We start from the raw sequence: 27159 nt of genomic DNA, 5'->3' as shown, positions 1-27159 counted from the left end.
CCTGCTTCTCCCTCTCCCTCTGCTGCTCCCCCTGCTTGTGCGCGCGCTCTCTCTCTCTCTGTCAAATAAATAAGTAAAATCTTTTTTTAAAAAAAGAAAAAACCCTCATACTGAGGATAAAAGTGGTTTTCACCATCTTAGCCTTTTTTGTTTCTTATTCTTTCATATGACATAAAATTTAAAATTGAATAGAAATGTTTAATATCAGAGTAAAATATTTGCATCTTCTTGAAATTGTATTTTAGTACAATACACATGCAATATAAATGACATATTTCATGCAATATAAATATATATTTATAAAAATATAAATTTTTAGTGCAAGTCTCTTGAAATCTTTCAATAGTGCCACTAGAGGGCCTACCCTGAAGCAAACATTTGGTACCATAAACGTTGTTAGGTTTAGCAATTGCTGGTTTTGAGAGCCTTAAAAGCTTTTTTTTTTTAAAGATTTTATTTATTTCTTATTTATTTGAGAGAGAGAGAGAGAGAAAAAGCACAAGCAGGAGGGAGGGGCAGAGGGAGAGGGAGAAGCAGACTCCCCACTGAGCAGGGAGCCCGATGCGGGACTCCATCAGGGACCCTGGGATCATGACCTGAGCCCAAGGCAGACACTTCACCGACTGAGCCACCCAGGTGCCCCCTTTCTGAATTTTTCTAATAGTCCTTTTTAGAAACTTTTAAAAATTTTTATAAGTTTTTAATTCCAATGTCATTAACACAGTATTATATTAGCTTCAAGTGTACAATATAGTGAGTCAACACTTCCATACAACACCTGGTGCGCATCGCAAGTGCCCTCCTTAATCCCCACCCCCTATTTCACCCATCCCCCACCCACCTCCCCTCTGGTAACCATCTGTTTGTTCTCTATAGTTAAGAGTGTTTCTTGATTTGTCTTTTTCCCTTTGCTCATTTGTTTTGTTTCTTAAATTCCACATATGAGTGAAATCATGCCTATTTCACTTAGCATTATACCCTTTAGCTCCATCCATGTCGTTACAAATGGCAAGATTTCATTCTCTTTTATGGCTGAGTAATATTCCATTGTATCTATGCCACTTCTTTATCCGTTCATCCATCAGTAGACGCTTGGGCTGCTTCCATATTTTGGCTACTGTAAATAATGTTGCTATAAACACCAGGGTGCGTGTATCCCTTTGAATTAGTGTTTTTGTATTCTTTGGGTAAATACCCAGTAGTGGGATTGCTGGATTGTAGGGTAGCTCTATTTTTAACTTTATGAGGAACCTCCATACTGTTTTCTGCAGTGGCTCCACCAGCCTGCATTCCCACCAACAGTGCGCAATTGGGAAACTCAAACCTTCAAAGAGAAAGTTTTGACAGAAACTCGTCCTTCTGAGGCGTTCTCAATAGCTTTGGCACCATTTGTCTTTAACACCAATTAAAATTCTTCAAATATTACAATACAAATTACATTACGTTCGGAGCAATACTGGGAATAAAGGAGTGGACACACATTTAGAGACGTGGGCTCGGCTCCACTGGGAAAGGCAAGTCTAGGTCCCCTCATTCTGTCCTTGGCAAGTTCAGCTTCCTTATCCTTGAGACCAGGGAGGGAAGAAGAGGGGTCTGATTTTCTCATTTACCTTTGCCGGCCTCTGACTGGACTGATCCCCAGTTGGGACATCTCACTACATTAATGCCACAAGACATCTCTTTTCCTTCTTTTTTTTTTTTTTTTTTTTAAGATTTTATTTATTTATTTGACAGAGATAGAGACAGCCAGCGAGAGAGGGAACACAAGCAGGGGGAGTGGGAGAGGAAGAAGCAGGCTCATAGCGGAAGAGCCTGATGTGGGGCTCGATCCCATAACGCCGGGATCACGCCCTGAGCCGAAGGCAGACGCCTAACCGCTGTGCCACCCAGGCGCCCCCTCTTTTCCTTCTGTATTGGAAAAGGGTGCCCATGAGATAGAATGATATTTAGACTAGAAAAATAGGCATCATCTATAAAATTGTAAAGATTTTCAAATGAGTGTGCATTTGTGAGTATCAAGAACATGTTCCTTTTTAGTGATTTCCCAAAAGAATCACTGATAAAAAGGCGTTTTGGGGACGCCTGGGTGGCACAGCGGTTAAGCGTCTGCCTTCGGCTCAGGGCGTGATCCCGGCATTCTGGGATCGAGCCCCACATCAGGCTCCTCCACTGGGAGCCTGCTTCTTCCTTTCCCACTCCCCCTGCTTGTGTTCCCTCTCTCGCTGGCTGTCTCTATCTCTGTCAAATAAATAAATAAAATCTTTTTAAAAAAAGGCGTTTTGAATAGTTTCCTTCCATGCCATTTCATAATATTGTCTTTGCTCGCGTAGGTATTGGGAACGTGAGTCTGAAACAGGAATGTGTAATCTAGAGGAAAGAAATGTTCCCAGATTCCCATCCTTGGATGAGAAAGATGGTGTATCAGTCTTCTGGAACCGCCATACCAAAATACCACAGATGGGGGGGGGGGCGCTTAAACAACAGAAATTTCTCTCTCACAGTTCTGAAGCTGGGAAGTCCAAGATCAAAGCATTGGCAAGGGAGGTTTCATTCTGAGACCTCTTCTTTTGGCTTGTAGATGGCAGCCCTCTCGTTGTGGGCTCACAGGACCTCTTCTTTGTGAAGGGGAGAGAGGGAGGCAGGCAGGGAGGGAGGGAGAGGGAGAAGGTTGGGGGTGGGGAAGAGAGTACATGAGTGTTCTCTGGTGTTTCTTTCTTCCTATAAGAACACTAATCCATCAGATCAGGGCCCTACTCTTACGACCTCACTTAATCTTAATTACTTGCTTAGAGGCCCCATATCCAAATACAGCCACACTGGGGGTTAGGGCTTCAGCATATGAATTTTGAGAGGACACAACATTCAGTCCACGGCATACAGTGAGGATGCCCACATTCTCTTCCATAAATAAGTCGAATGTAGCACATGTGTCTGTTCTCCATAAATAGATTGGTAAGTCTCTTTAAATATTAAGGCTGATGATGGAATTCCACAACATGGGAGCATTTTTTTTTCAGAAGGTTCAGAGAGTATTCATTCTATGCCTAAAGGTATTTGTATTTCAAAATTGCTGATGGACAGAAATATCATGTGGAAGCATATGGTACACCTAGACTATTTCTTTCTTTTTTAAGATTTTATGTTTAAGTAATCTCTACAGTCAACGTGGGGCTCAAATTTACAACCCCGAGGTCAAGAGTTGTACCCTCCACTGACTGAGCCAGACAGGTGTTCCTAGACTATTTCTATATCAAACATTAAACTGTGAACTCAGAATTAAACCCAGGGATGACAGACAGGTCTTCTCAAGAGGAAGAATGTTCTGTGTAGAGAAACTTCTGCCAGTGGGGGGGGAGGGGAGAAACAGTTTCGGGGAAACAGCAGCTTTTAAAGAAACTGAAGCCCGTTGTATCATTATTTTGGAAAAAGCACCCAAGCTCTTGGTTTTGGGGATTGTGTGGAGTCATTAAGAAAAGGAGTAAACACCTCTGTTTCCAAGCAAGATGAAGTCACAGGGGATAAATATGACCTCCCATCTGAAAGAGCCAAAAAATCCCAGACAATATAAATAAAACAATGGTTTTTGAGATACTGGACATCATGAAATGAAGGACAGTGATCCCCAAGAAACAGGAAATAAACAAGGTGAGCCCTGTGATTGCCCCAGTTTACTGTCTTGAGAGTTTCCAGACCCAGCAAAGGGCCAGGGAATGAGATGGAGCCCAGTGGACTCCTTGAGCTGAGGAGGTCCCCTGCTTCCGATAGTATGCTATAGCTTTGCGAGGTGTTACCATTGGGGAAAATTGGGAAAAGGGGGCACAGATCTCTCTGTACGATTTCTTACAGCTGCATGTGAATCTACCGTTATCTCAAAATGAAAACCTTAAAAAAAACCTTAACTTTAAAAGTAGGAAAGTGGTGTCTGGGTGGCTCAGTAGGTTAAGCTTCTGCCTTTGGCTCAAGTCATGACCCCAGGGTCCTGGGATCCGAGCCCCGCATTGGGCTCCCTGCTAAGCGTGGAGTCTGCTTCTCTCTCTGCCACCCACCCCCGGCTTATGCTCTCTCTCTCTCTCTTAAATAAATAAATGAATAAATAAAATCTTTTAAAAAGTAGGAGAAATAAAGTTGCTTTCAGATATACAAAAGCTGAAAGAATGCATTGCCAGCAGACCTTCACTACAAGAAATGTTAAAGGATGTCCTTCAGGTAGAAAGCAAATGATACCAGATAGAAATCAGGACCCACACAAAGGAATGAAGAGCACTAGAAGTAATGACTATATAGGTAAATAAACAAGATTTCATATAGTTAAATCTCTTTAAAATGTTATTTAAATCTCTTATTTTTTTTTAAGATTTCATTTATTTATTTGATGGGGTGGTGGCGAAGGGAGAAGCAGGCTCCCCACTCGGGGAGTCTGATACGGGACTCGATCCCAGGACCCTGGGATCATGACCTGAGCCAAAGGCAGACACTTAATCGACTGAGCCACCCAGATGCCTCTACTTAAATCTCTTTAAAAGATAATTGCCTGTTTAAAAATAATCATAATAATGTGTTATAGGGTTTTTAACATATGTAAAAATATAATGAATGACAGCAAGAACATAAATCTCAAGAGGGGATTAATAGAAGTATACTATTGTAAGGTTCTTGTCCTGTGTATGAAGTGGTATACTGTCACTCAGAGGTAGACTACGATAACTTAAATATGTTTATTATAAAGCCTAAAGCAACAGCAAAAATAATAAGTTCATAAGTCTGCAAAGGAGACTAACATGGAATCATCATGAAAATACTCAATCCATGGGGCGCCTGGGTGGTTCAGTTGGTTAAATGGCTGACTCTTGGTTCCAGCTCAGGTCATGATCTCAGGGTCATGGGATCAAGCCCCACATCAGGCTCCGAGCTCAGTGGGAAGTCTGCTTGTGGATTATCTCTTCCTGACCCTCTGCTCCTCCCCCTGCTCATGCTCTCTCTCTGCCTTTCTCTAAAATAAATAAATAAATAAATAAATAAATAAATAAATAAATAAATAAATAAATCTTTAAAAAATACTCAATGTGGGACACCTGGTTAAGTGTCCAGCTCAGATCATGATCTCATGGATCATGGGATCGAGCCCCCCAGTCAAACTCCAGACCCAAAACTTCATGTTTCCCCAATTCAGTACTTTCTAAGCTTGTAAGATTTCTAGAAACCTGTGAGGCCAAGGATACCTATAATTCTTGACTTCTCCCAAGCTTAAATCCTTCTGTTCTGCAAGGAAAGAATCCCTGTTCTCAGAGACCCAGTCCCAAGTCCTCAGAGACCCAGTGTCCTATCCACAAGATACCCGCAGCTCTCCAGACCCCAAAACCCAGAGTACCCTAGTTTCCCCCAAAATGAGCCTCCAAAACCCCTTGAGACCCAGAATTCCCTCAGCTTCCCAGCTCCGGCCCCCAGATCACCCCATTCCTGTCCCTCCAGATTATCTTTATGGTGGGCCATGGCTATCTGTCCCCGGACCTCCCCTCACTTGCTCTCTCTCACTCTCTCACTCTCTCGAATAAATAAATAAATCTTTAAAACATCTTGAAAATATTCCTACAAGGAAAATTCCAGGCTCAGGTGGCTTCACTGGTGAATCTACCAAATATTAAAGAGGAAACAATAATTCTATGCAAACTCTTCCCCAAAATTGGAGAGGTGGCAAGACCTCCCAACTCATCCTATGAGGCTGGTGTTACCCTCCTACCAAAATCAGACAAAAACATTACCAGAAAAGGAAAAAAAAAGAAACTACAGACCAATATCCCTCATTAATATAGATGCAAAAATTCTAAACAAAATTTTGGCAAATCAAATTCTATAATATATTAAAATGATAATACATTATGACCAAGTGGGTTTTATCCCAGAAATGTAGAACTGGCTTAGCATTTGAAAATCAATGAATGGGGGCGCCTGGGTGGCTCAGGTCGTGATCCCAGGGTCCTGGAATCAAGCCCCAAGTGGAGCTCCCTACTCAGTGGGGAGCCTGATTCTCCTTCTCCCTCTGCCTGCTGCTCCCCTTGCTTGTGCTCTCTCTATGTCAAATAAATAAACAAGTAAATAAAATCCTTAAAAAAAGAAAATCAATGAATGGAATGCACCACAGTAAACACAATAGCAAACTAAAAGAAAAAACCATATGGCAGAAAAGCATTTCACAAAATCTAACACTTATTTTCATAAAAACTCCCAGAAAACTAGGATAAAAGGGAATTTTATCAACCTTCTAAAGGGTATCTTCCAAAAGGAAAAGGAAAGAAGAAATGGAGCAGACCTTCTCAAGGCTGTAGCACAGGCTGAGCCAGTTACCTGAAGGCCCCCAGAACGGCTCAAACGTCTGTCAATGCTGGAACTAAGCTGTCTGAAATGAAACTAGCATTCATATTGGATTCTTTCGGATGTTTAATCTTCTGTAATCCTGTCAGCGTCCTTGAACTTGGGTCATACAAGTTCTGCCAGGGGACATAGATCTTTGCTTTAATACTCTAATAATACTGATGGTAATGATAGTGATAACAGGAATAGCTAATAATTACTGCTTAGTCGCTGTGCATCGGGTACTGTGTAAAGTTTGATATAGATTAGTTCACAGAGGCTTACAACCTATGACGGAAGTACTTAAAAAATATTAAAGATAAGCCTGAGACACGTGGAGAGAGGAAACAACTTGTCCAAGGTCACACGGTTACATAGCAGGACATGGGGATACTGGCACACTCTAACTAGACAAGTGGTCAAATCCTAAGGCATTCTAGGTAATTCTAGAATTGATTTTCTCAGACCACATGACCATACATAACATTTACGGAAGTGGCATAAAAGCTACGAGGAATTTTTTTTATATATGGAAAGGACTATATATAATATGCGTATTGTATCAAGAATGATATAGTAAAGACCATATATGGGTCATTTAATGAAAGAAATAATGAAAACTTACTTGGAGTACATTTGTGTGAAATCTCATTTACAACAGTTTTAGATATTGACTAGAAATTTATTAAATATGTGTGACATATAATATCATTATATTAAAATTTTTTTCCACCTATGATGGGCTGGTAGTTCAGTGTATATGTGCTTGAAATAAATGTATTAACCTTGAGAAAATTTTTTCCAGATGCATTTCTGATGAAATCCAAAGTAGACACTTCTGAACCACTTCCTTTGGGGAAATTACTTTTTGTTTGCTCCTTCTTTGCTTCTTCTTTAATTAATTAAAAATTTAAAAATAATTGCCAACCATATTAAACTGTGGTCCCTACCTAGGGAGCTACCAAGGAGGACCAGAGGTGTATGTTACTGTCCATGGCACCTCTAAAGGTGGTTCCATCGCTCAGTTTGTGGGTTTATATTGATCCTTTTGCTTGACTACTAAATATTTTCATACTTGACTTTTGTTTTATTTCTAAGAAATAAGCACACTGACCAAAGGATTCCCTCATCAGAGTAAATTTTTAATAACAATTACAGGACTCTTATTTGCTTTAATTATTTTCCCCCTTTATTGAGAACTAATTGACTTTTTTTTTTTTTTTACTCCTCTGATCCTTAGATTTGGAGATTGAAGATACACAAACCTGCATGTTTGCTTAATTTTATGAAAGCATGGAAATGCCATATGTAGCATATAATGAACTCAAAAACTTTTTTAAACACAAGAATCCTGTGTTGGTTTAATGCTGTGTTTTTCATCAATTTGGATCACAGGGATAGCAAATTCAAATTCCTGCTCGATGCATTTTGTTGGAAAGATTTTTTAATGAGGAAAATTTATGTTAGAAGTAATGTTCTGGTTCACAGGTAAATTCCCCACACTTCTTACCCCTGGGCTGTATATTAAAAATCTCTTCAAGGAATATTCGGAAGTGGAAACTTCCACACTCTGCTTTGATGGACCGATTACAGCTGCATTCGATTACAGCTGCATTGCCATTAATTTAAAAGTAACGTGAAGTTGCTGGTTTGTAGCACGTCTCGGGCTTGCATCACCTCCCATTGGCTGGGATGGCCCTAAGCCCACCTCCTGTGCGTGGCTATTGGTTTGTCAGTGGCTCCTCGGCGTCCGGACGTCCTCTCTCTTCTCATTCTTAAACGTCCGGGGTTGCGGTAGAACCTATCAATGCCCGCGGCATCCCAAAACCCACCCTCCTCTCCATTGCCATTGGCTGATCTCGACGCCTGCCGAGGGCCTGGAGCGCCGAGTGGCTCCCCGCAGACCACCAGTGGCCTAGGGGAGCCGGTAGGTGAGGGTCCTGAGTTAGGCCTGTGGGGCGCCTAGCGAAGTCTCCCTCCTCAGTGAAATGTGTATATACGTGGTCATCTCTTCCCAAATGGATAGCTGAGAGGGAGGCATTGCGATCGGGTCTCAGAGATGGCATTCTCCAGGCGGCGGCAGCGGGGGAGGGAGGCGGGGGGGGGCAAGGGCGTTGGCTTTGGGAAATGGGCGTGGCAGGTTCTAGACACGGGCCTCAGGCCGTCAGGACTGCTGGGGTGGATCCAAGATTGCTTAAGGAGGTGTCCCTGACCTGCATCCCTGTTAAACAGTTTTTATCAAACTTGAATTCCTGGACTGAGCTCTCCTCCCTCTCCCTCCAGTTAGGGCGGTCTGAACCTCAATTTGCTCAGCTGGAAAATGGGTAGCATTACAACAGCAGTTGGTGAACACTTCAAATTTTATATATAGTTTTATTTTTTTAAGATTTTATTTATTTATTTGAGAGAGAGAGAGAGCACAGAGGGAAAGTGAGAGGGAGAAGCGGACTCTCTGCTGAGCAGAGCCCCATGTGGGATTAGATCCCAGGACCCTGGGATCATGACCTGAGCCGAAGGCACACGCTTAACCGACTGAGCCACCCAGGAAGCCCTCTAAGTTTATATGTTTGTAGACACGTTTCTAAGACTTCTAAATCAACAATAATAAAAACCAACAACCACTTTAAAATCGTTTAAAATTTCTAGCTGGATAATTTCGAAAAAATCATAATCAGCTAGTTCTGGTTTTAATTTTTGTTTTAACACATGGTGCTTCTGATGGTTTTAAATGTATGATGACGCTGATGTGAAAAACCCAAATCACTTTAAAGGCCTTCATGGCTTGTCAGGTACCTGTGAAATACTTGGCTGAAGTCATGCCAGCTGGGATGGGTTCGAAGTGAATCTATGAGTCCTTGGGAGAGAAAGGATTGCCCTCTTTCCACCATCCGTCTCCTCCCACCCCCACCCCCACCCCCCCAGCGCCTGCGCAGTGAGTTTATGGAGGGATTTTTTTTTTTTTTAAGATTTTTTATTTATTTATGTGACAGAGAGACAGCCAGCGAGAGCGGGAACACAGCAGGGGAGTGGGAGAGGAAGAAGCAGGCTCCCAGTGGAGGAGCCCGATGTGGGACTCGATTCCGGAACGCCCGGGATCACGCCCTGAGCGCGCTTAACGACTGCGCTACCCAGGCGCCCCCATATTTTTTTTTTTTTTTTGCAAAGGTCGTGCAACAGCGAGAAGTCTGTCTTCAAATACTGTCTAGAAATTAACATTTTTAAACAAATTAAATAATACATAACTAATATTTCAATGAATTGAAATTTAAAATGTATTCCCGGGGCCCTGGAAATTATTCTTAGTTGGAGTGAGTATTTTGGGCTGTGGCACTGAGGTGGCTGCCAGGGCTCTTGCACTGAGAAATGGAGATTGGGGCCCAGGGATTCAATTTCAGAAAAGAGAATTTTTAAAAACTTCTCTAACCAATAAGAATTTGTAAGAAATCAAGATGTTTGGGATTATATTTGAAGCCACTTTTTTGCCATGCGTTTTTTATGAGGTATGTTTTACATACAATAAAATGTCCCGTTTCAATACAGACTTCAACGAGTTTTGACAGATGCATACTGAACAGTCCAGTCACCTCCAAAAGTTCCTTCCTGCCCTTCCCAGTTATTCTCCCCTAGGACAACTAGTCTGAAATCCCTCATTATAGGTTAGTTTTGCTCGACTTAGACTTGCATACAAAGGGAATGATACAGTATTTCTCCTTTGAGTCTGGCTTCTTTCACTCAACTCTATGTCTATGAGATTCGGAGACAAAGGAAGTAGTTTGTTTCCTTTCATTGCTAAATAGTATTCCACGATCCCATTGTTGCGTTTCTTGTCAATTCTTCTGTTGCTGGACACCTGTGCTGTTTCCAGTTTTTTGTTATTATGAATAAGCTAATATGAACATCTGAGTGCAAGTTTTTGTGTGGGCATATTGCAATCACATGCTGTGGATGGCTCGAGCCGATTTTGCAAATCTCAGCTGTGGTTCAGTGATGTCATATTAGTAGCTTGAAATAAGTCATGGTGGGAGTGTTTACACCATAGTTGGCAAATGCTACAAAGCAGAAGTTGGTTTTTTTTTTTCCTGGAGAGCTGGTTGTTAAACATTTACCAACACATCACTGGACATATGTTCTTTTTTTTTTTTTTTAAAGATTTTATTTATTTGACAGATAGAGATAGCCAGCGAGAGAGGGAACACAAGCAGGGGGAGTGGGAGAGGAAGAAGCAGGCTCATAGCAGAGGAGCCTGGCGTGGGGCTCGATCCCAGAACGCCGGGATCACGCCCTGAGCCGAAGGCAGACGCTTAACCGCTGTGCCACCCAGGCGCCCCTGGACATATGTTCTTATTCCTTTGACTACCTAGGAGTCAGATTGCTGGATTGCATGTATTTACCTTTATAAGAAGCTTCCGATCTGTTTCCAAAGTGGTTCACCATTTTACACTCCCAATAGCAATGCTTGAAAGTTCCAGTTGCCCCACATTCTCAACGACATGTGGTATTTATTGTCAGTCTTTTTGATTTTTGCCATTGAATGGTGAAAATCCAAATAGAATGGGGTGATGGGAAATGGAGGTTATATGACAGCCCAGTAAGCCAAACTTTTGTCTCTCTATAGGCAGAGAAACATTAAATACACATTGAAGCATGTTGACGGCTCCATTACTAGTGACTTTGCTCTGCTCTTTCCCATTTCACCACATAAGGAATGCTCAGGATCCAAACAGGAGAATGGAGCCAGTTCGAACACCACAGGCCGTTCTCACTGTCGGGGAAATGATTAAAAAATTAAATCTTGTGCCAGCCTGTGAATCCTCTCCACAAAGGTAGGAAAGAATGAAACAGTTTTATTTTCGAATAAACACTAAACCAGATGGCAGTGTGCAACTCAAGCAACGCGCTTAGGAGCTTTCAAAGACAGAAAGAAACCTTATCTTTTACGCCGTCGGGCAGCTATAACCCGTTATATACATGTTCTCAAGAACGACAATAATTTGTCCTCGAGCATTTGCTATACATGGTTCATCTCCAATTTACCTGGAGATCGAGGTAGCCATCTGCCTTGACCCAAAGGAAAAATAAAACACCTATCTCTTCGACGAACAGGTAACAACTCGGGGCCAAGAGCCTAGGTCAAATTCCTACGGAGACGAGGAGATGAGGAGATAAGGGTGCTAGACTAGTTGATGTTTACATTTCAAAGAGATGGCTCCAAGGCCCTTCGGAACAACATTCCTGGGTAGTGAAACCGACTGGAGGCCTATTTAGCTTTTTACAACGTTTACATACATCAGGAAGGGACAGGGAAAATTTTTTACAAGTTTTCTAAAGGAAATGCTCTAAGAAAAGGGAGGATGGAAAGCCTCGTTCACTTTTGACACCAGAGAAAATTCAACTGTTGAAAAATTTGTTTTGCCCTACAATTGCCTTCACACATTTCCCTGCTCGGTGCCCTATTCCAGGTCCACACTTCCCTCGCCTCTTCAACAGGGTCATCTATGACTATAAGCTCTCAAAATCCTTAGCAACTCCATTCCTAAAGTAAACTGCCCAGAACAGCAGGCCGCTCCTCCCAGGACCAGACACTCCAGCCCCGGCCCCACCAGAGATCCGCTGTTATCAAAGGCTATGACTACAAGTTTCTTAGAACTGGCAGACGTTGCAGTTCCGCGGTCTGATTGCTACTCATTTCAAATACGGTAAAACCGACACACAGGAAAAGCCCAAATGGGTACCTAGGGCTTCGGGTCCCTGGCCAAAAAAAAAGGGCACTTAAGGATTCCCCGCCCAGATTCAGGAACCCCTCAAGTCAGCCCCAAGTGACTGAAAAAAAATTCGGGCTTTACTCCCCCACGGTACGGTTGGGGTTAAAGTCCGCGGCACGCAAGTCTCCATCCGACTGCGCCTGCGCGAGTCAGGACGTGCGAATTCGCCTCCGACCCTGACGTTTCAGGTGGCCCCTCCTAATCCGGAACACGACCCACATTCCGCCGGTCCTGCCTTGACAGGCGTGACCCTAACCCAATAAGGATGGAGGGCTGAATCCAGCGGAGCCAATGGTGAACGTCCGAGGGGCGGTGGAGGCGGACTCTGCAAGGAAACAAGAAGACAGGCCCAAGATGGAGGCGGCGGTGGCCGTAGCGGCGTGACAGGTGAGGGCGGGTCCGGCGGGGTTAGGTTTCTGGAGCGACCGCCGGGCACGGGCAGGGAGCCGGGACCGAAAGCTTAGCCCCAGGATGGCTTCGCGTGGGCCCCGGCGCCCCCCGCCCGGAACCGGAGGAGTGGTTTGACCTGGGGCGAGACCATCGTCGACAGCGGGGGTGGGGTGGGTAGACAGGAATAGGGGTGCAAGGCTGCGGGGGATGGTTTCGCCCGTCGCGTGTGGCAGTGCGCCTGCGCAGAGCTGGAAGGCCCTCAGTAGGCGGGGCCGGGCTGAATGGAGCCTGGGCTGTGGTGTGGTGCCCAGTCTCCCTCTAAACCTCCTTGAGGTCTCTTGATGACCCTGCCTGGCCGGCAACGGGGAGTGCGTGGAGCTGTGGTTCGCTAGTCGCGACCCATTAGAATGTTTGAGGATTCCCCCATTACTTCTCTTTATCCCTCCCCAGCCTCCTTCCATTGTCACCAGTAATATGTCCGTGACCCCTTCGTTAGTTAGGGGGGATTTTCGACCCCTCCACCCCCGCTTGAAACCTGTTTATCTCACCTGCACAGTGTTCGGTAATGCACCCTTACCCTCCATTCCCCCGTGACAATGTCTGTGATCTCCATTATCCACTCTTCTCCCCGTTACAGTCCCTTCAGCACAGTTTCTGCTGAGTCCCCATCAGACTGTCGGTAGCCACCTAACACAGTGTTCCAGAGCCTGCCATCGTGACAGCCCAGGGCTTAGGGATTCCTGCAGGGCCCTTAGGAACACTGTTTGGTGCAATTCCCATTTCCCCCCAACTAAGGGCAGTATCTGATGATCTTCCGTTTCTTTCCCATCATCCGGCTGTGACTCCTCCCTCACCACAGTATGTGGTAACCACCCTTTCTCCATTAAAAACCCAGGACAGCCTGTTCGGGTCCTTTCTGTACCTGACACACCCAATTGCAGTGTGGCTTGACTTCCTTGTTACCCCCCAGCACAGAGTCTTGGTACTCCTGTGCCCTCCAGGAGTGTGTGCTGCCTTTCCTTATGTCGTTACTACCCTCTCCTCTGCCCCCACCCTATGCAGCGAATCCTAGACCTTGACCCTTAAGAGTGAGACATACAAAAGGAGAGGCTGAGCAGAGACTGGATGAGTTCGAGGTGTTTACAAGATCCCTTGGCTGTTGTGTGTAGATTGGGCAACGGGGGTGGGGTGGGTGGGTAATGTGGAGCCTGGAGATTGAATTTTTTTTTGTCCCCGCCACTTTGCTTCCAGACTTTCATTACTGGACCTCTGAATTCCTCCTGTGTTCTAGGAGCCCCATGGCACCTGCTAAGCCCCGCCTCAGCCCGTCTTGACAAAGTCCTAGGCTCCATGGAGCCACCACGGGGCCCCCCTGCCAACGGGGCCGAGCCGTCCCGGGCAGTGGGCACTGTCAAAGTATACCTGCCCAACAAGCAACGCACAGTGGTGAGTCTGACCGGGGCAAAGCTGGCAGGGGGTGGGAATGGACCCAGTTCTAAGTCTTGGATCAGAACGCTGACTGGGGGTGGGGGGAGGAGGCTTTTGCAGAGGCCCGGGAAAGTCAGCTGGGTCCCGTGTTGGGCACTGACCGCCTGTCTGCACACACAAACGCACAGGTGACTGTCCGGGATGGCATGAGTGTCTACGACTCTCTAGACAAGGCCCTCAAGGTACGGGGTCTCAATCAGGATTGCTGTGTGGTCTACCGGCTCATCAAGGGGTAAGTGTGCCCCCCTCGCCACTTCGCCTCCCTCCACTGGGCACCCAGCCTCCCATCCCCTCCTCAGAGGCATCTGACTCCTTCCATCTGTCGTGTGGTTTCCGTTAGTCTTCCCTTAAGCTCAGGGAATCCATGAGTGCATGCAGCTTTTGTTTCATGACTTTATTCGTTCATTGGCCTTTGAGGCCAGCAGCTCGTCTCTCCCTGGCCCTCAGGTCCTCGCCCTGCTCCCGCACCTCATGCTGGAGTTCATCTGTGGTGTTCTTTCACGGTTTCATCCATTTGCCAGCTCTCTGCACCCTCCGCTTCCTCATTCTCGGTCTGCCGAGCTGGGCCACGCTGGCCTTCCATTTATTCCTCTGGCCTGGGCTTCCTTAATTGTTTTATTCAGCGCACACGTGGTTTTTTATTTGTCGTCTCAGGGCCGCGTCAGCCACTTTTTCAGGGGCTTGCTGAGTGCTTCTGAGATTTCGTGGTTTATTCACTGTCTCCTTTGCTCCTCGCCTTGTGGTTAAGAGCATGGACTCTTCATGCTGGCCAGCCACTCAGTCCTTTGTGGTCTTGGGCCAGTCACTTTATCCCTCTGAGCCTCAGTTCCCTCATCTGTAAGTTGGGGGCCAGGATAGTAACTAGTTCCCAGAGTTGCCATGATGAAAATTAAACACGTCAGATGTTGCTCCATGGATGGTGGGCGTGGAGGGACTTTTGGGGGTTCCCTGCCTCCCATGATCCCTGTCCACCCTCTCACTCCCTTCCATGCCTCCTACAGGCGAAAGACAGTCACCGCCTGGGACACAGCCATTGCCCCCCTGGATGGAGAGGAGCTCATTGTAGAGGTCCTTGAAGACGTCCCACTGACCATGCACAATTTTGTGAGTGTGGGGCGGAAAGTCGGGGCAGACTGTGGGCATGGGACAAGGAGGGTCCTTGACCAGTCCTCAACCTTCCCTGCTCTGTGGCAGCAGGTACGGAAGACGTTCTTCAGCCTGGCTTTCTGCGACTTCTGCCTTAAGTTTCTGTTCCACGGCTTCCGCTGCCAAACCTGTGGCTACAAGTTCCACCAGCATTGTTCCTCCAAAGTCCCCACAGTCTGTGTTGACATGAGCACCAACTGCCGACAGTGAGCCTGGCCTGGCATGGGTGGGGCAGTGGGGACGACAGAGGCCACAGGGTTCTTATAGATAGCTGACCCTTGTCCCCTTGCTGTATCCCCTCAATGCCCTCAAGGTTCTACCACAGTGTCCAGGATTTGTCCGGAGGCTCCAGACAGCACGAGGCTCCCTCGAACCGCCCCCTGAATGAGCCGCTAACCCCTCAGGGTCCCAGGTAGGGATGCCTTAGGTGAAGGCCTGTTGTGGGGAGAAAAAGATCTGGAGGCCTTTGTAGACCACAAGCCATACTTGATTCTTTTGTTTATTTGCACACACTTATTGAGCACCTATAGGTGTGGAGCTGTGGGACCTTGGCAAGTCACCTAATCTTTCTGGGCCTTTGTTTTCTCATCTACAGAGAGGGGATAATGATACTTTTTCCACATAGGGTTCTGGTGAGAATTTAAATGTGTTAAAGCATATCCAGTGCTTAGAATGAGATCTAGTACAGAATAAGAAGTCTTTATTAATTACAAGTACATATATATAAGTATCTAACTGTTCCGTTAATTCTTGCAGTATGACCATGCTCAAGCCTTTCCATTTTGAAATATGTATTGTTTCATCATAAATTCCCTTTTATTTCTCCTTTATGTTAAGTATTATAATACTGTAGTAGTTCTATATTAAAGTATATTACTGCTCTAAGATAGCATAGGTTTATAAAATATGCATTTTATCTGTCTACGTGTCATAGAATGTATACGGTACATTCTATCACTACATCATGTGTTCTATTTATCCTATTTTTATATAATATAAAACACATTTTTATGTAACATAAAATGGTAAAGTTAGGATGTTATGTTATTTTTAATTATGGGCATATGTGGATTAATTGCATACGCATTTCAGGATAGTGAAAGGTACATTTAAAATACATTTGTGACATTAAAGTATATATAGCATATATCTTTATATATTAACATGGACATCTATGTATAGCGTATACAGTTGACCCTTGAACAACATGGGCTTGAACTGCGTGGGTCCACGTACACGTGGATTTTTTACATGCAGTACCATAAATGTATTTTCTCTTAACGATTGTCTTAGAAACATTTTCTTTTCTCTAGCTTATTTTATTGTAAGAATACAGTATATAATAACCTAGAACATACAAAATATGTGTTAATTGTTTATCGATAGCGCTTCTGGTCAACAGTAGGCTCTTAGTAGTTAAGTTTTGGGGGGAGTCAGAAGGTACACATGGACGTTCAGCTGGGCAGGGGGTCGGTGGTGCCCCTCATCCCTGCGTTGTTCAAGGGTCAGCTGGTTAATAACGTTAGTGTAATATGCATATTCGGAAACGTTGGCATTTTAATACAGATAATATGCTGTATATTCTGTAACAATATATCTGAGTAGTACACACACTTAGAAGATATTATGTATAACTCTTTCCCCCACTATCTGTGTGGCTTGCTGCTCCTCCGTTAGGTCTTTATGCAGACGTCCCCTCAGGGAAGCCTTCCCAGACGTCACCCGTGACACTTTCTTTTTTTTTTTTTTTTTTAAAGATTTTATTTATTTATTTGACAGAGATAGAGACAGCCAGCAAGAGAGGGAACACAAGCAGGGGGAGCGGGAGAGGAAGAAGCAGGCTCATAGCGGAGGAGCCTGATGTGGGGCTCGATCCCATAACGCCGGGATCACGCCCTGAGCCAAAGGCAGGCGCCCAACCGCTGTGCCGCCCAGGCGCCCCGACCCGTGACACTTTCTGTCTCCTCGTGTTGCTTTATTTTCTCCTTTATTGCCCTTGTCACCAACGGACATATTAAATGCTCTTTGGTGGTTTTTGGCACTCTCTCCTCACTGGAACATCAGCCGCACGAGGGCAGGAACTTGTTTTCGCTTTGCCCACAGTATTAGTTCCACTCCGTAGGATGGGCTCCGCCACAGGGCAGGCGCTCCGTAAGTGTTCCCGAGGAAGTGAATAGCAGTGATAACAGCAGACAGTGACTCTGAGCTAAACATACGTTTACCGGGGTGGGGGGCGGCTTTGCTTGTTCTCTCCTTCGATCGACAGTGATTTCACAGCCTTTCCCCTGCCAGCTCCTGCACCCCGCACCGCGACCCTGAGCACTTTCCCTTCCCTGCCCCTGCCAACGCCCCACTCCAGCGCATCCGCTCCACGTCCACTCCCAACGTCCACATGGTCAGCACCGCAGCCCCCATGGACTCCAGCCTCATCCAGGTTGGTGTTGGGGGGTCATTCCCCGAGGGCGCCAGGCGGAGGGGAGAGCCGTTCCTCTTGGCTCCCGTGTCCCCTCTCTGACTCCCGTCCGTCTTCTTCCAGCTCACTGCCCAGAGTTTCAGCACCGATGGTGAGTCCACCCTCCACCCCATGCCTGGGCCCTGCGCCCCCTCACGCCACCCCCCTTGCCTCCACTCACATCCCCTCCATGATTGCAGCTGCTGGTAGTAGAGGTGGTGGCGATGGAGCCCCCCGGGGGAGCCCCAGCCCGGCCAGCGTGTCCTCGGGGAGGAAGTCCCCCCATTCCAAGTCCCCGTCAGAGCAGCGGGAGCGGAAGTCCGTGGCCGATGACAAGAAGAAAGTGGTAAGCTCCGGGGGAGCCTTTGGCGGGGGCGCCGCAGGCCGAGTGATGAGGGAAGCGGGCAGGCCCCTGAGATGCCGCCCATGTGGCCCACAGAAGAATCTGGGGTACCGGGACTCGGGCTACTACTGGGAGGTGCCACCCAGCGAGGTGCAGCTGCTGAAGAGGATCGGGACGGGCTCGTTTGGCACCGTGTTTCGCGGGCGGTGGCATGGTGATGTGGCCGTGAAGGTGCTCAAGGTGGCCCAACCCACAGCTGAGCAGGCCCAGGCCTTCAAGAACGAGATGCAGGTGCTCAGGTGAGGCTGCACATGGGGGGGGGCGGGGCAGCTTTGGCGCCTCCCCGGGGAAAGGCCGCGCTCGGGGTGCTTCCCGCACAGGAGTCGTGTTTGTGCTGTGTTACAAGCATCATTGAGAGCTGTTTCTCAATCGGGGATGTCCCTTTCCCCTCTGGGAAATGGCTCTGTTTAGAGGCCCTCTGATGATACTGTTGTTTGGGTTTGGGTTGATACTGATATTAATTCACGCCTCCGCCTCCAAAACGTGGGTCTTCTCATTTGCCTGGCATGAGGTGGGTATGGCCGTAGGCCATCGACGTTACTGCGTGCCCTCGCACTGCCAGCGTGCTGTTAACCACAGTGCCAGGAAGCCTCCGCTCCCTCCTTCCCCTCTGCTTGTATTACATCGTTAGTATTAGGCTTATGTGTTGGATTCCTGTTATTAATCCTAGTAATGCCATGATTGAAAGAACAGTACTATTTAACGTAATTGAGTCATTGTTTAATTAACGGCTGTAGTTGCTCTACTTAATACATCATTAATACTATATTAGTTAATTTGCACTGAGAAACCCTGGTGTTCCTTTTCTGCCACTCTAGTTACTACCACTCCTGGCGTTGCTGACGTGGACTTGCCCTCTGACAAATGGGCACAATTATGTTACAGAGTTGATGTTATCATAATTTCTTGTGCTATTTTAACATTTATCCTCGTTATGGACACTGCAGTAAGAAAACTTTTATTCTCTGCTCCTCTCTGTGAAATTATTTGAGCGCGCTGTTAGTTTGCATTGTATTAATATTTTAACCATAATCGGACCACTGTGAAGAGCGCTCCTGTCCTCTGTTACCCACTCTGACGTGAGCAGAATTGCAGAGCATTCTCGATGTTGTTTGCATTTGTGTTACCATTATACCTGCAGTTACTCTCCTGTAAGGAGGAAAGGTTTTCTTCTAAACCAGAGGGGGATCTGTTCATCCGTGACGGAGTTTCTGTGAGGTAGACTTAGGTACCCAGTAGCAATAACAAGGACAGTGACATTTTCAGGGTGCTTAGCTGTGGTGGGTGCTGTTCCAAGTGCCTTACAGATTTGGTAACTGTTCTTGCCAACATCCCTGTAAAGTAGCTAATATAATGATCACAGTTTTGCAGTTGAGGAAAATGAGGCACAGAGAGGTTAGGTGTCGTCCCTGAGGTTGCACAGTGAGTACCTGGGGAAGCCTGGCTTGGAATGCAGGATCTAATCTGAGTCCTAACTCCAAGCTCTTTACATCTGAGCTTCTCATGGTGATTAACAGGATATAATCACACGTCACTGGTATTTTTACCGGCGTCTATCAATATTAGGCTGCCGTATCAATGAAGAAGGTTGGCGTTCCACTTTCTTGTCTGTAAAATGGTCACAGGCCCAGGTCATGGTCAAGGTCAGATGTTGGCAGGTGTCGATGATGGAGAGCCACTGGTCAGTAGAGGGGTAGGGGGCGGTAGGCTCTCCCTCCTGCTTTTGTTGGGAGACTTGGCTGAGGAGGCTGGGGACATAAGCCCCCAGGACGGAATCCTAGCGCATCAGACTCATCTCACGAGTGCATCGAGTCTGGCCACGGTCTGGCCCTTAGCTCCTGATAGACAGGACAGAGATGACGACAGAAGGCAGCAGTGCACAGCACCATTCCTGATGCTCCGAAAATGCATAACAGTTGCTCTTTCTCCTTCCTGCCCTGGTACCCCCTTCCCTGCCTACAGGAAGACGCGTCATGTCAACATCCTGCTGTTCATGGGCTTCATGACCCGGCCGGGATTTGCCATCATCACACAGTGGTGTGAGGGCTCCAGCCTCTACCACCACCTGCATGTGGCTGACACACGCTTCGACATGGTCCAGCTCATCGACGTGGCCCGGCAGACTGCCCAGGGCATGGAGTGAGCCTCCCGGCCTGGGGACAAAGGGAGGGGGCCGGGAGGCTTGGGGTGGGGAGATGAGGTAGCACCCAGCCGATTTGCCCTCTGCTTCCACCCCTACAGCTACCTCCATGCCAAGAACATCATCCACCGAGATCTCAAGTCTAACAGTATCTGCCTGTCCCCGTCTCCGGGCTTGGGTGGGGCGGGCGCTTAGCGGGGTTGGCTCTTGTTGGGGCCTTCTGGAGATGTATGGGGAGGGGCAGGTGTCACGTGACTTAATAGGGGCTCTAATGAGGGTCTCTTGGTCAGGACTCAAGGTTGTGGCTGGTTCGGGTGCTGTTGTTGGGGACTTTGGTCAGGGTCTGAGGTGTGGAAGCTGTGGAGGAAGTGGCAGGCCCAGGTGCCACTCAGGGGGCTTCCTGGTCAGGAGTCCCGGGGTGGGGGCAGGCGTAGGGGGCATTAGTTGGAGTTCCCCACCTAAGTCAGGATTGTAGCTAGTTTATGCGGTACTGGGGGGCTTCTGGTGAGGGTCAGAGGCACGACTGGTGTGGGGGCATCAGTGGGAATCGCCCAGTCAGGATGGGAGATGTGGCTCTTGGGAGCTCCTGTAGTGGCCCTTGACCCTGGTGGACATCTTCCTACATGAGGGGCTCACAGTGAAGATTGGTGACTTTGGCCTGGCCACGGTGAAGACACGGTGGAGTGGGGCCCAGCCCTTGGAGCAGCCCTCAGGCTCCGTGCTGTGGATGGTGAGTTGGGCCAGGCTGGACCGGGGCCATCTAGATAGGGGCCTGGGTGGCTGGGGCACGATATGGGGAGCTGAGTGGGGATGGGGATGCTTGGGCCAGATGGGGGTGTCAGACGGCTCGTGTTTTACCTCACGTGGGTGCTCTGAGTTGTACCCAGTGTGGCTAGTGGGATCTGGGACTATGGCCGGCCATCTGCTGACTTCCATGGTCCCCCTGCCTTGTCTTCCCTATTGAAGGCGGCTGAGGTGATCCGTATGCAGGACCCGAACCCCTACAGCTTCCAGTCGGATGTCTATGCCTACGGGGTTGTGCTCTATGAGCTCATGACCGGCTCGCTGCCTTACAGCCACATTGGCAGCCGTGACCAGGTGAGCCCCACACCTTACCCACAATCTCCCAGGCAGAGGAATCCCTTCAGCCTCCAAACTCCACATTGCCTCCTTTGTAAAGAAATGCCACACTTCCCCCAGAAACCCAAACTCTTTTGGGCTGAGAACTCTCAGAATTCTCTGGTCTTCCCTACCTTCCCTGCACATCTGCAGTCCTCTGGGTCCTTGAAGTCCAAAATCTCCTGAATCCCCTCTACCCAGAATCCGCCATGGCCCCCAAACACCCAGAAGCCCTCTGGAGCTCTGGATACCTACCGTCCTCTGGCCTGGGTACTCAAAATCCCCCAAGTCCCAAAGCCCAGAATCCCATTTGTCCTAGCGACAGAAGCCATCTGTGCTTCTGGAATACTCACAGATACCCACAGTCATTCAGGCCTTGGGTATCTGGCAGGCTTTGGGGGCCCTGGAACCCATGATACTCTGGGCCCCAGGCTCTCCTAGTTCTCCAGGTTTAAGGCATGGAGTCTTCCAGGCCCTCAGAAACCTGGGATCCTCTAGGGTCTGAGCACTCACAGTCTTACAGGCCATGTGGACCCATAGTTCTCTAGGCGCCAGAGCCCTAGAGAAATACAAGCCCCTGAGGTTTAGACTCCTTTAGCTCCTTCCAGACCCAGAACTTCATGTTTCCTCTGACTTAGTACTTTCCAGGCTTGTAAGCCCCCTGTGAATACCAGGGGGTACCTGTAATTCTGGACTTCTCCCAAGCTTCAGTCCCTCTGTTCTGCAGAGGATCCCTGTCCTCAGAGACCCAGTCCCTGTCCTCAGAGACCCAGTGTCCTTGGGTCCACAAGATCCCCGCGGCCCTCCAGACCCCAATACCCAGAGGACCCTAGTATCCCCAAAAATGAGCCTGCAAAGCCCCTTGAGACCCAGAATTCCCTCAGCCTCCGAGCCCAGGCCCCCAGAACACCCCATTCCTGTCCCTGCAGATTATCTTTATGGTGGGCCGTGGCTATCTGTCCCCGGACCTCAGCAAAATCTCCAGCAACTGCCCTAAGGCCATGCGGCGCCTGCTGTCTGACTGCCTCAAGTTCCAGCGGGAGGAACGTCCCCTATTCCCCCAGGTGGGCCGGGTAGGGGGGCTGGACATGCTGGGAAGGGTGAGTCTGAGGAGGAGGAAGACTCCGGGATGTCCGTGGGAATTGTGCGAGTTCAAGGCTCAGAAGTGTACTGTGTGACGGTGTGTGTGTGTTTGTGCGTGCGCGCGTGCTCGTGCGCTCTTCCCCCATAGGCTGGGGTTTGTGGGTGTTGGGGTGCCCATGTGGCGCTGGACACCCCCCCCAACCTGCCCCTGCCCCCAGATCCTGGCCACGATTGAGCTGCTGCAGCGGTCACTCCCCAAGATTGAGCGGAGTGCCTCCGAACCCTCCTTGCACCGCACCCAGGCTGATGAGTTGCCTGCCTGCCTACTCAGCGCAGCCCGCCTTGTGCCTTAGGCCCTGCCCCCCGCCACCAGGGAACCAGCGTCAGCCTGCCATGCCAAGGAGCCCTGCCCACCAACCAATCAATGTTCTGTTTCTGCCCTGATAACTGCCTCAGGACCCCCATCCCCATCCTGGGAGATGAGGGGGTCCCCATGTGCTTTTCCAGTGCCTCTGGAATTGGGGGACCCCCAGAGACCGAGACCCCTGCTTCCTCCATAATTTGGTTTCCTCTTGGCTTTGGGGATACTTCTAAATTTGGGAGCTCCTCCATCTCCAATGGCTGGGATTTGTGGCAGGGATTCCATTCAGAACCTCTCTGGAATTTGTGCCTGATGTGCCTTCCACTGGATTTTGGGGTCCCCAGCACCCCCTGTGGATTTGGGGGGGTCCCCTCTGTGTTTTCCCCACCATTCAAGGACTCCCCTCTTCACCAAGAAGCACAGAATTCTGCTGGGCCTTTGCTTGTTTATTTTGCTTCCCGACTCTTCTCATGGGGTTCAGAGCCGCTGAAGGGTGGGGGTGAGTCCAGGCAAGGAGTGGTTGGGGGGAAGTGCGGACCACACAAACAGCGCCACTGCACGCATCACCACAGGCGGCACGATGAACGAAGACCACATATGCCAAGCACGGCACGAGAGGAGGCCACGTCAGTCACAGACACAGACATCACGGCAAAGGTGGGAAAGTGGAGGACCGCTGGCACTCCATGTGCAAAGGATTCTGGGAGGATGGGTGGAGTTTGCATATTTAAAGATAGCGTCAGAGGCAGGAAAGTGGGAGTATGGGTCCCTGGGGAACAGAAGGGTCCTAGCAGTGGGAGGACCTCCCAGTGTGTTGAATGCGGTTGGGGGCGGTTTGGAGATATTCTTGGGCTGGATAGTGGCATCTGAGGAGGTGATCTCCAGAGATTGGAGGTCTGTGGAAAGGGGCTCCAAGGCAGGGGTATCTTAAGGATTTCGGAAATTCTGATGCGTCCTTGAGAGACGTCTCAAGGTGTCCTTGAGAGATCTGGTATCAGGTGTACGGTTTTCCAAGAATTTCAGGGCTCCAGGAGGGGACTCGGTGGTAGGGCCAGAACGGGTTGCCTGGTGTTTGGGAGCTTCTGGGAAGGAAAGTGCACTCTGGGGGGCCAGGAGTAGAGGTCTTCAGGAATTCGGAGGTTCTAAAACTGAAAAGTAAGTCTTGAGGTGTCCAGGAGTGGGCTTTTAAAAGGACTTGGGAATTCCAAAAGTGAGAATTGGATTTAGGACCAGGAGTGAGGTTTCCCCAGGGACTTGGGCATTCAGCCGCGTGAGAAGAGGGAGCTCGGTGGACCAGGAGAGGGCTTCTCAAGGGATTTGGAGACTCCAAAAGTGAGAAATGGATTCAGGGCCCAGAGAGGAGTTGCCCAGGAGGAATTAAGGGTTCTCAGGGTGGGGTGTCAGTCGGAGAAGAGGCTGGCGAAAGACTTCCTCAGGCTGCGGATGGTCTCAGCTTTCACCTCGTCCTGGCTAAGGCTGGGCCTGGGCGGGGCTGGCTCTGGAAGGTTGAAGGCATTGGTCAGAGACTGGGATTTGCTAGAGAGAGACAAGGTGGAGGCATGGGAGGAAGGGGGGGTGGAGGAAGGGAGGAAGGGGAGAGAAACATAATGTTACCCCAGGCCCGGCCCAGCCCTGCCCCTCTAGTCCTGGGGCTGTGCCTGTGACCCTCCCACCCACCATCACAGGCCGGGACCCTGATGGATTCTCGGGTGGAGTGGGGAAGCCCTGGGCCAGGCTGGGACGACTGGGTCCAAGGTGAAGCCTGGGCTTAGGGGGCAGAGTCCCGGGCTGAACGTCCTCTGCACATTCTAGGCCAGACTGGGAGGAGTGGGAGGTGCAGGTGAAGATGGGCGGGGAGTTTTCCAGTCTGGGTGAGGAGTCTCGGAGGGACCACGGTGGGGCTGGCACCCAGAGCAGGCTGGCAGAGGGTGGGGGGCAAGTCTAAGGGGGAGCAGTTGGATGTGGGGGGAGGTCTGGAGTGGACCAGTAGAAGTCGAGAGGATGGTGTGATGAATTGGGGGGAGACTGAGGTGGCCCAGAAAGGAGCCTAGGCTGTAGGGAAAGCGTGAGGGCAGCTGGGAAGAGTGTGAAGTGACAGGAGGACTGTGAATTGGGCCGGGAAGAGTTTGGGGGTTCAGCTGGGAGGAGTCCGTTCGGGCAGGAGAAGGGTGCGTTTTGCTGGGAAGGCTCCAGACGGGCGGGGAGGAAGATGTGCTGGGCAGGGCGGTACTCAGGGAGGGTCAGCAAGGCGCCTGGGTTGGGCCAGGAGGGGCTGGGGAGGGGGCTTTCCCAGGGGCCTGTTTGGAGGACTCGGAACTAAAAAGGGGTTTCTCTGGGATTCTGGCATGAGTCTGTGGGATGGAGGGCAGGAGCCTCTGTGAATGGGGGCGGTCGGCTGGGGGTGGGGGGGTGGTGTGGAGGGGTGGAATAGCTCGGAGGAGGGTTCTGCCCAGGCTGGAGATGGAGCTCTTGGGACTCCCGTAGGGGGCCTGGGTCCGAGAAGCCTGGGAGCTGGGGCCACTCTCCTGGTGCAGGAGCCTGTTTTGTGAGCAGCAAGGCGAGGGCTGCCGTGGGGTCCTCTTACTTGAGCTGGGGGTGCGGGGGTCCCCCGGCAGTGGCGGGTGGTGGCACGTCCTGGCTGGGTTTCTGGGCCAGCTGTGGCTTGGTGGGTCGTCCAGCAGGGCCCGGACCACTGGGCCGCGGCTGCTGCGTGGTGGGTGGCCCAGTGCGGGGCATGGGACCCGCCTGGCTGGCCTGGCGTGTGGGGCCGGCAGGGCCCGGGGGTTTCTGGGGTGGGCCCTGGCGCTGCTGACCGCTCGGTGGGGCCCCCGAGGCCTTTGGCGGAGCCTGACCCGAGACGGATGTCTGACGGGTAGCCTGTGGGGGGCCCGCCTGGCGCTGGGGAGATGGGGAGGCGGGTGGGCGGGCTGCTGGAGGTGCCCCAGGTCCTCCTGCCACCGGCCGGGATTGGCGGCCTTGACCCTGGGTCAGCGGTGGGGCCTGGGACACAGGCTGCTGGGGCGCCGATGTGGGACTTGGTAGGCGCTGGGGCAGGGGACTGCCAGCTGGGGGTCCAAGGCCCGAAAGGTGCTGTTGGCCCTGCGGGGGCGGGCGCTGCTGCAACGGGGGGTCCCTGGCGTTGGGGGCCTGGGACCGGCTGTGGAGGGCCACCTGAGGGACAGAAAAAGCACACACGTGAGAGGTCGGGGGGTGGGGGTGGGGTTGCCAGTCCAGTAGGGGCCCAGGAAGCTGGTCCCCCCCACTTACCCTGTGGTGGGGGTCGTTGCTGAGCCGGAGGCCCCGAGGGCTGCTGGGAGGTCTGGCGGCCCAAGGGCAGGGCCCCTGGGGACGGAGTCTGCGGCAGAGGAGTGGAGCAGGAGAGGTTAAAAATAGTCACCGGCCCGCCTGAGCCTCGGCCAATCAAAATGACCCGGGCTGCCCTGTGCTGGGTGTTGCCGCCTCTGTGGCTGCGCGGAGGGGCTGTCAGGCTGGGTGTGGGGCAGGGGGGACTAGTTCCCAGGGGTGGCGGGAGGCACTCCGAGAAATCAGGAGAGCGGCCCTTTGATCGAGTTTTACAACCACTGCTAATCGCCGCCGCACGTGTGGCAGGGCAGCGCCCGGGGCCTGGCCCCCCGCTAGCTTCCTCGGGCCGCCTGGGGCCTCTCTCTGCACCGGGGGCTGACCTGGCTGTGGGAGCCCCGGCCGGGGGAGGCGTCCCGCTGCCGCTGCCGGGGCAGGGCCTGGGCCATCTTGTTGACCACAAGCTCCACGATGAGCTGCTTGTCTTCATCCTGGTGGTCCCCGATGAGCGGCATGGAGGAGCCCACCACCTGGGGAGGCAAAGGGGTCCAGTGAGGCGAGAGGCTGGAGAGGTGCCCGGGAGGGTGACCGTGACCAAGTGCCTTCAGTTGGGGAAGGGCATGGCTGCTGCCAAGGAAACGGAGGCTCAGCTGGAGAAGCAGCAGTTCTGCAGTGTGAGGAAGGCTTGTCCTTCACAAGGTACCTTACCGCTCAGGAGGGGGTCCCCAGCTTAGAGCAGAGTTGCTCGGATCAGGGCTGCTGGGCCGCATGCGGGATGGCCCCTGAGCTAAGGGATGGGTTTTACATTTTTTTAATTGGTGGGAAAAAACCAAAAGAGCTCAAGTGAAAATAGATAAAGTTTCAATTGTTATGTCCATACGGTTTTAGGCGAACACAGCCATGCTTTTTTTTTTTTCTTTAAACATCATGTCTTTGGCTGCTCTTGCCTAAAACGTACGCTGTCTGGCCCTCGACAGAAACATTTACCAGTCCCTGCTCTATACTTTGCTAAAATAGGTGCCCTGTAGTTCACGAAGAAGTTGTGGCTTATGCAGTACTTGACAGTTCACAAAGCTGTCCTTTTTCAAGGGACATGGGGATATATGGTGTGTTGAGAGTTTGGAAAGTGCTTTGTTAGGGCACCACTGTTTACAAAATGCCTTATCA

The 27159-nt window shown here is 49.9% G+C and overlaps 2 protein-coding genes across 3 annotated transcripts in view; one reads left to right on the top strand and one right to left on the bottom strand.

The window, feature by feature from the left end:
• The first annotated feature begins 12367 nt into the window (after positions 1 to 12367).
• ARAF (A-Raf proto-oncogene, serine/threonine kinase) lies at positions 12368 to 23129 on the top strand. Of its 2 annotated transcripts, none has more exons than XM_045788787.2 (16): positions 12368 to 12497; positions 13792 to 13946; positions 14117 to 14220; positions 14990 to 15092; positions 15186 to 15340; positions 15448 to 15546; positions 17427 to 17568; positions 17671 to 17698; positions 17787 to 17932; positions 18026 to 18228; positions 19952 to 20128; positions 20231 to 20277; positions 20741 to 20859; positions 21096 to 21227; positions 22178 to 22312; positions 22550 to 23129. In XM_045788787.2, the coding sequence occupies exons 2-16, from the start codon at positions 13851 to 13853 to the stop codon at positions 22682 to 22684; spliced, it is 1821 nt and encodes a 606-aa protein (XP_045644743.1). In that variant the 5' UTR covers positions 12368 to 12497; positions 13792 to 13850; the 3' UTR covers positions 22685 to 23129. The 2 variants fall into 2 exon arrangements, with proteins under 2 accessions (XP_045644743.1, XP_045644744.1); XM_045788788.2 differs by having other exon boundaries at positions 12389 to 12497; positions 13752 to 13946.
• Positions 23118 to 27159, bottom strand: part of SYN1 (synapsin I) — a 47913-nt gene continuing 43871 nt past the window's right edge. Inside the window, 5 exon segments of the mRNA XM_087860281.1 lie at positions 23118 to 24228; positions 25277 to 25821; positions 25823 to 25863; positions 25960 to 26047; positions 26376 to 26522. Of these exon segments, the coding sequence (XP_087716407.1) occupies positions 24093 to 24228; positions 25277 to 25821; positions 25823 to 25863; positions 25960 to 26047; positions 26376 to 26522 (957 nt within the window). The 3' untranslated portion in view covers positions 23118 to 24092.

Source organism: Ursus americanus, chromosome X (assembly GCF_024610735.1).
Source record: "Ursus americanus isolate L20-20 chromosome X, mUrsAme1.1.p, whole genome shotgun sequence".
In the NCBI taxonomy this organism is placed as follows: Eukaryota; Metazoa; Chordata; class Mammalia; order Carnivora; family Ursidae; genus Ursus; species Ursus americanus.
The sequence above is the reverse complement of the archived record's forward strand: the minus strand, read 5'-3'. Positions and strand labels throughout refer to the sequence as shown.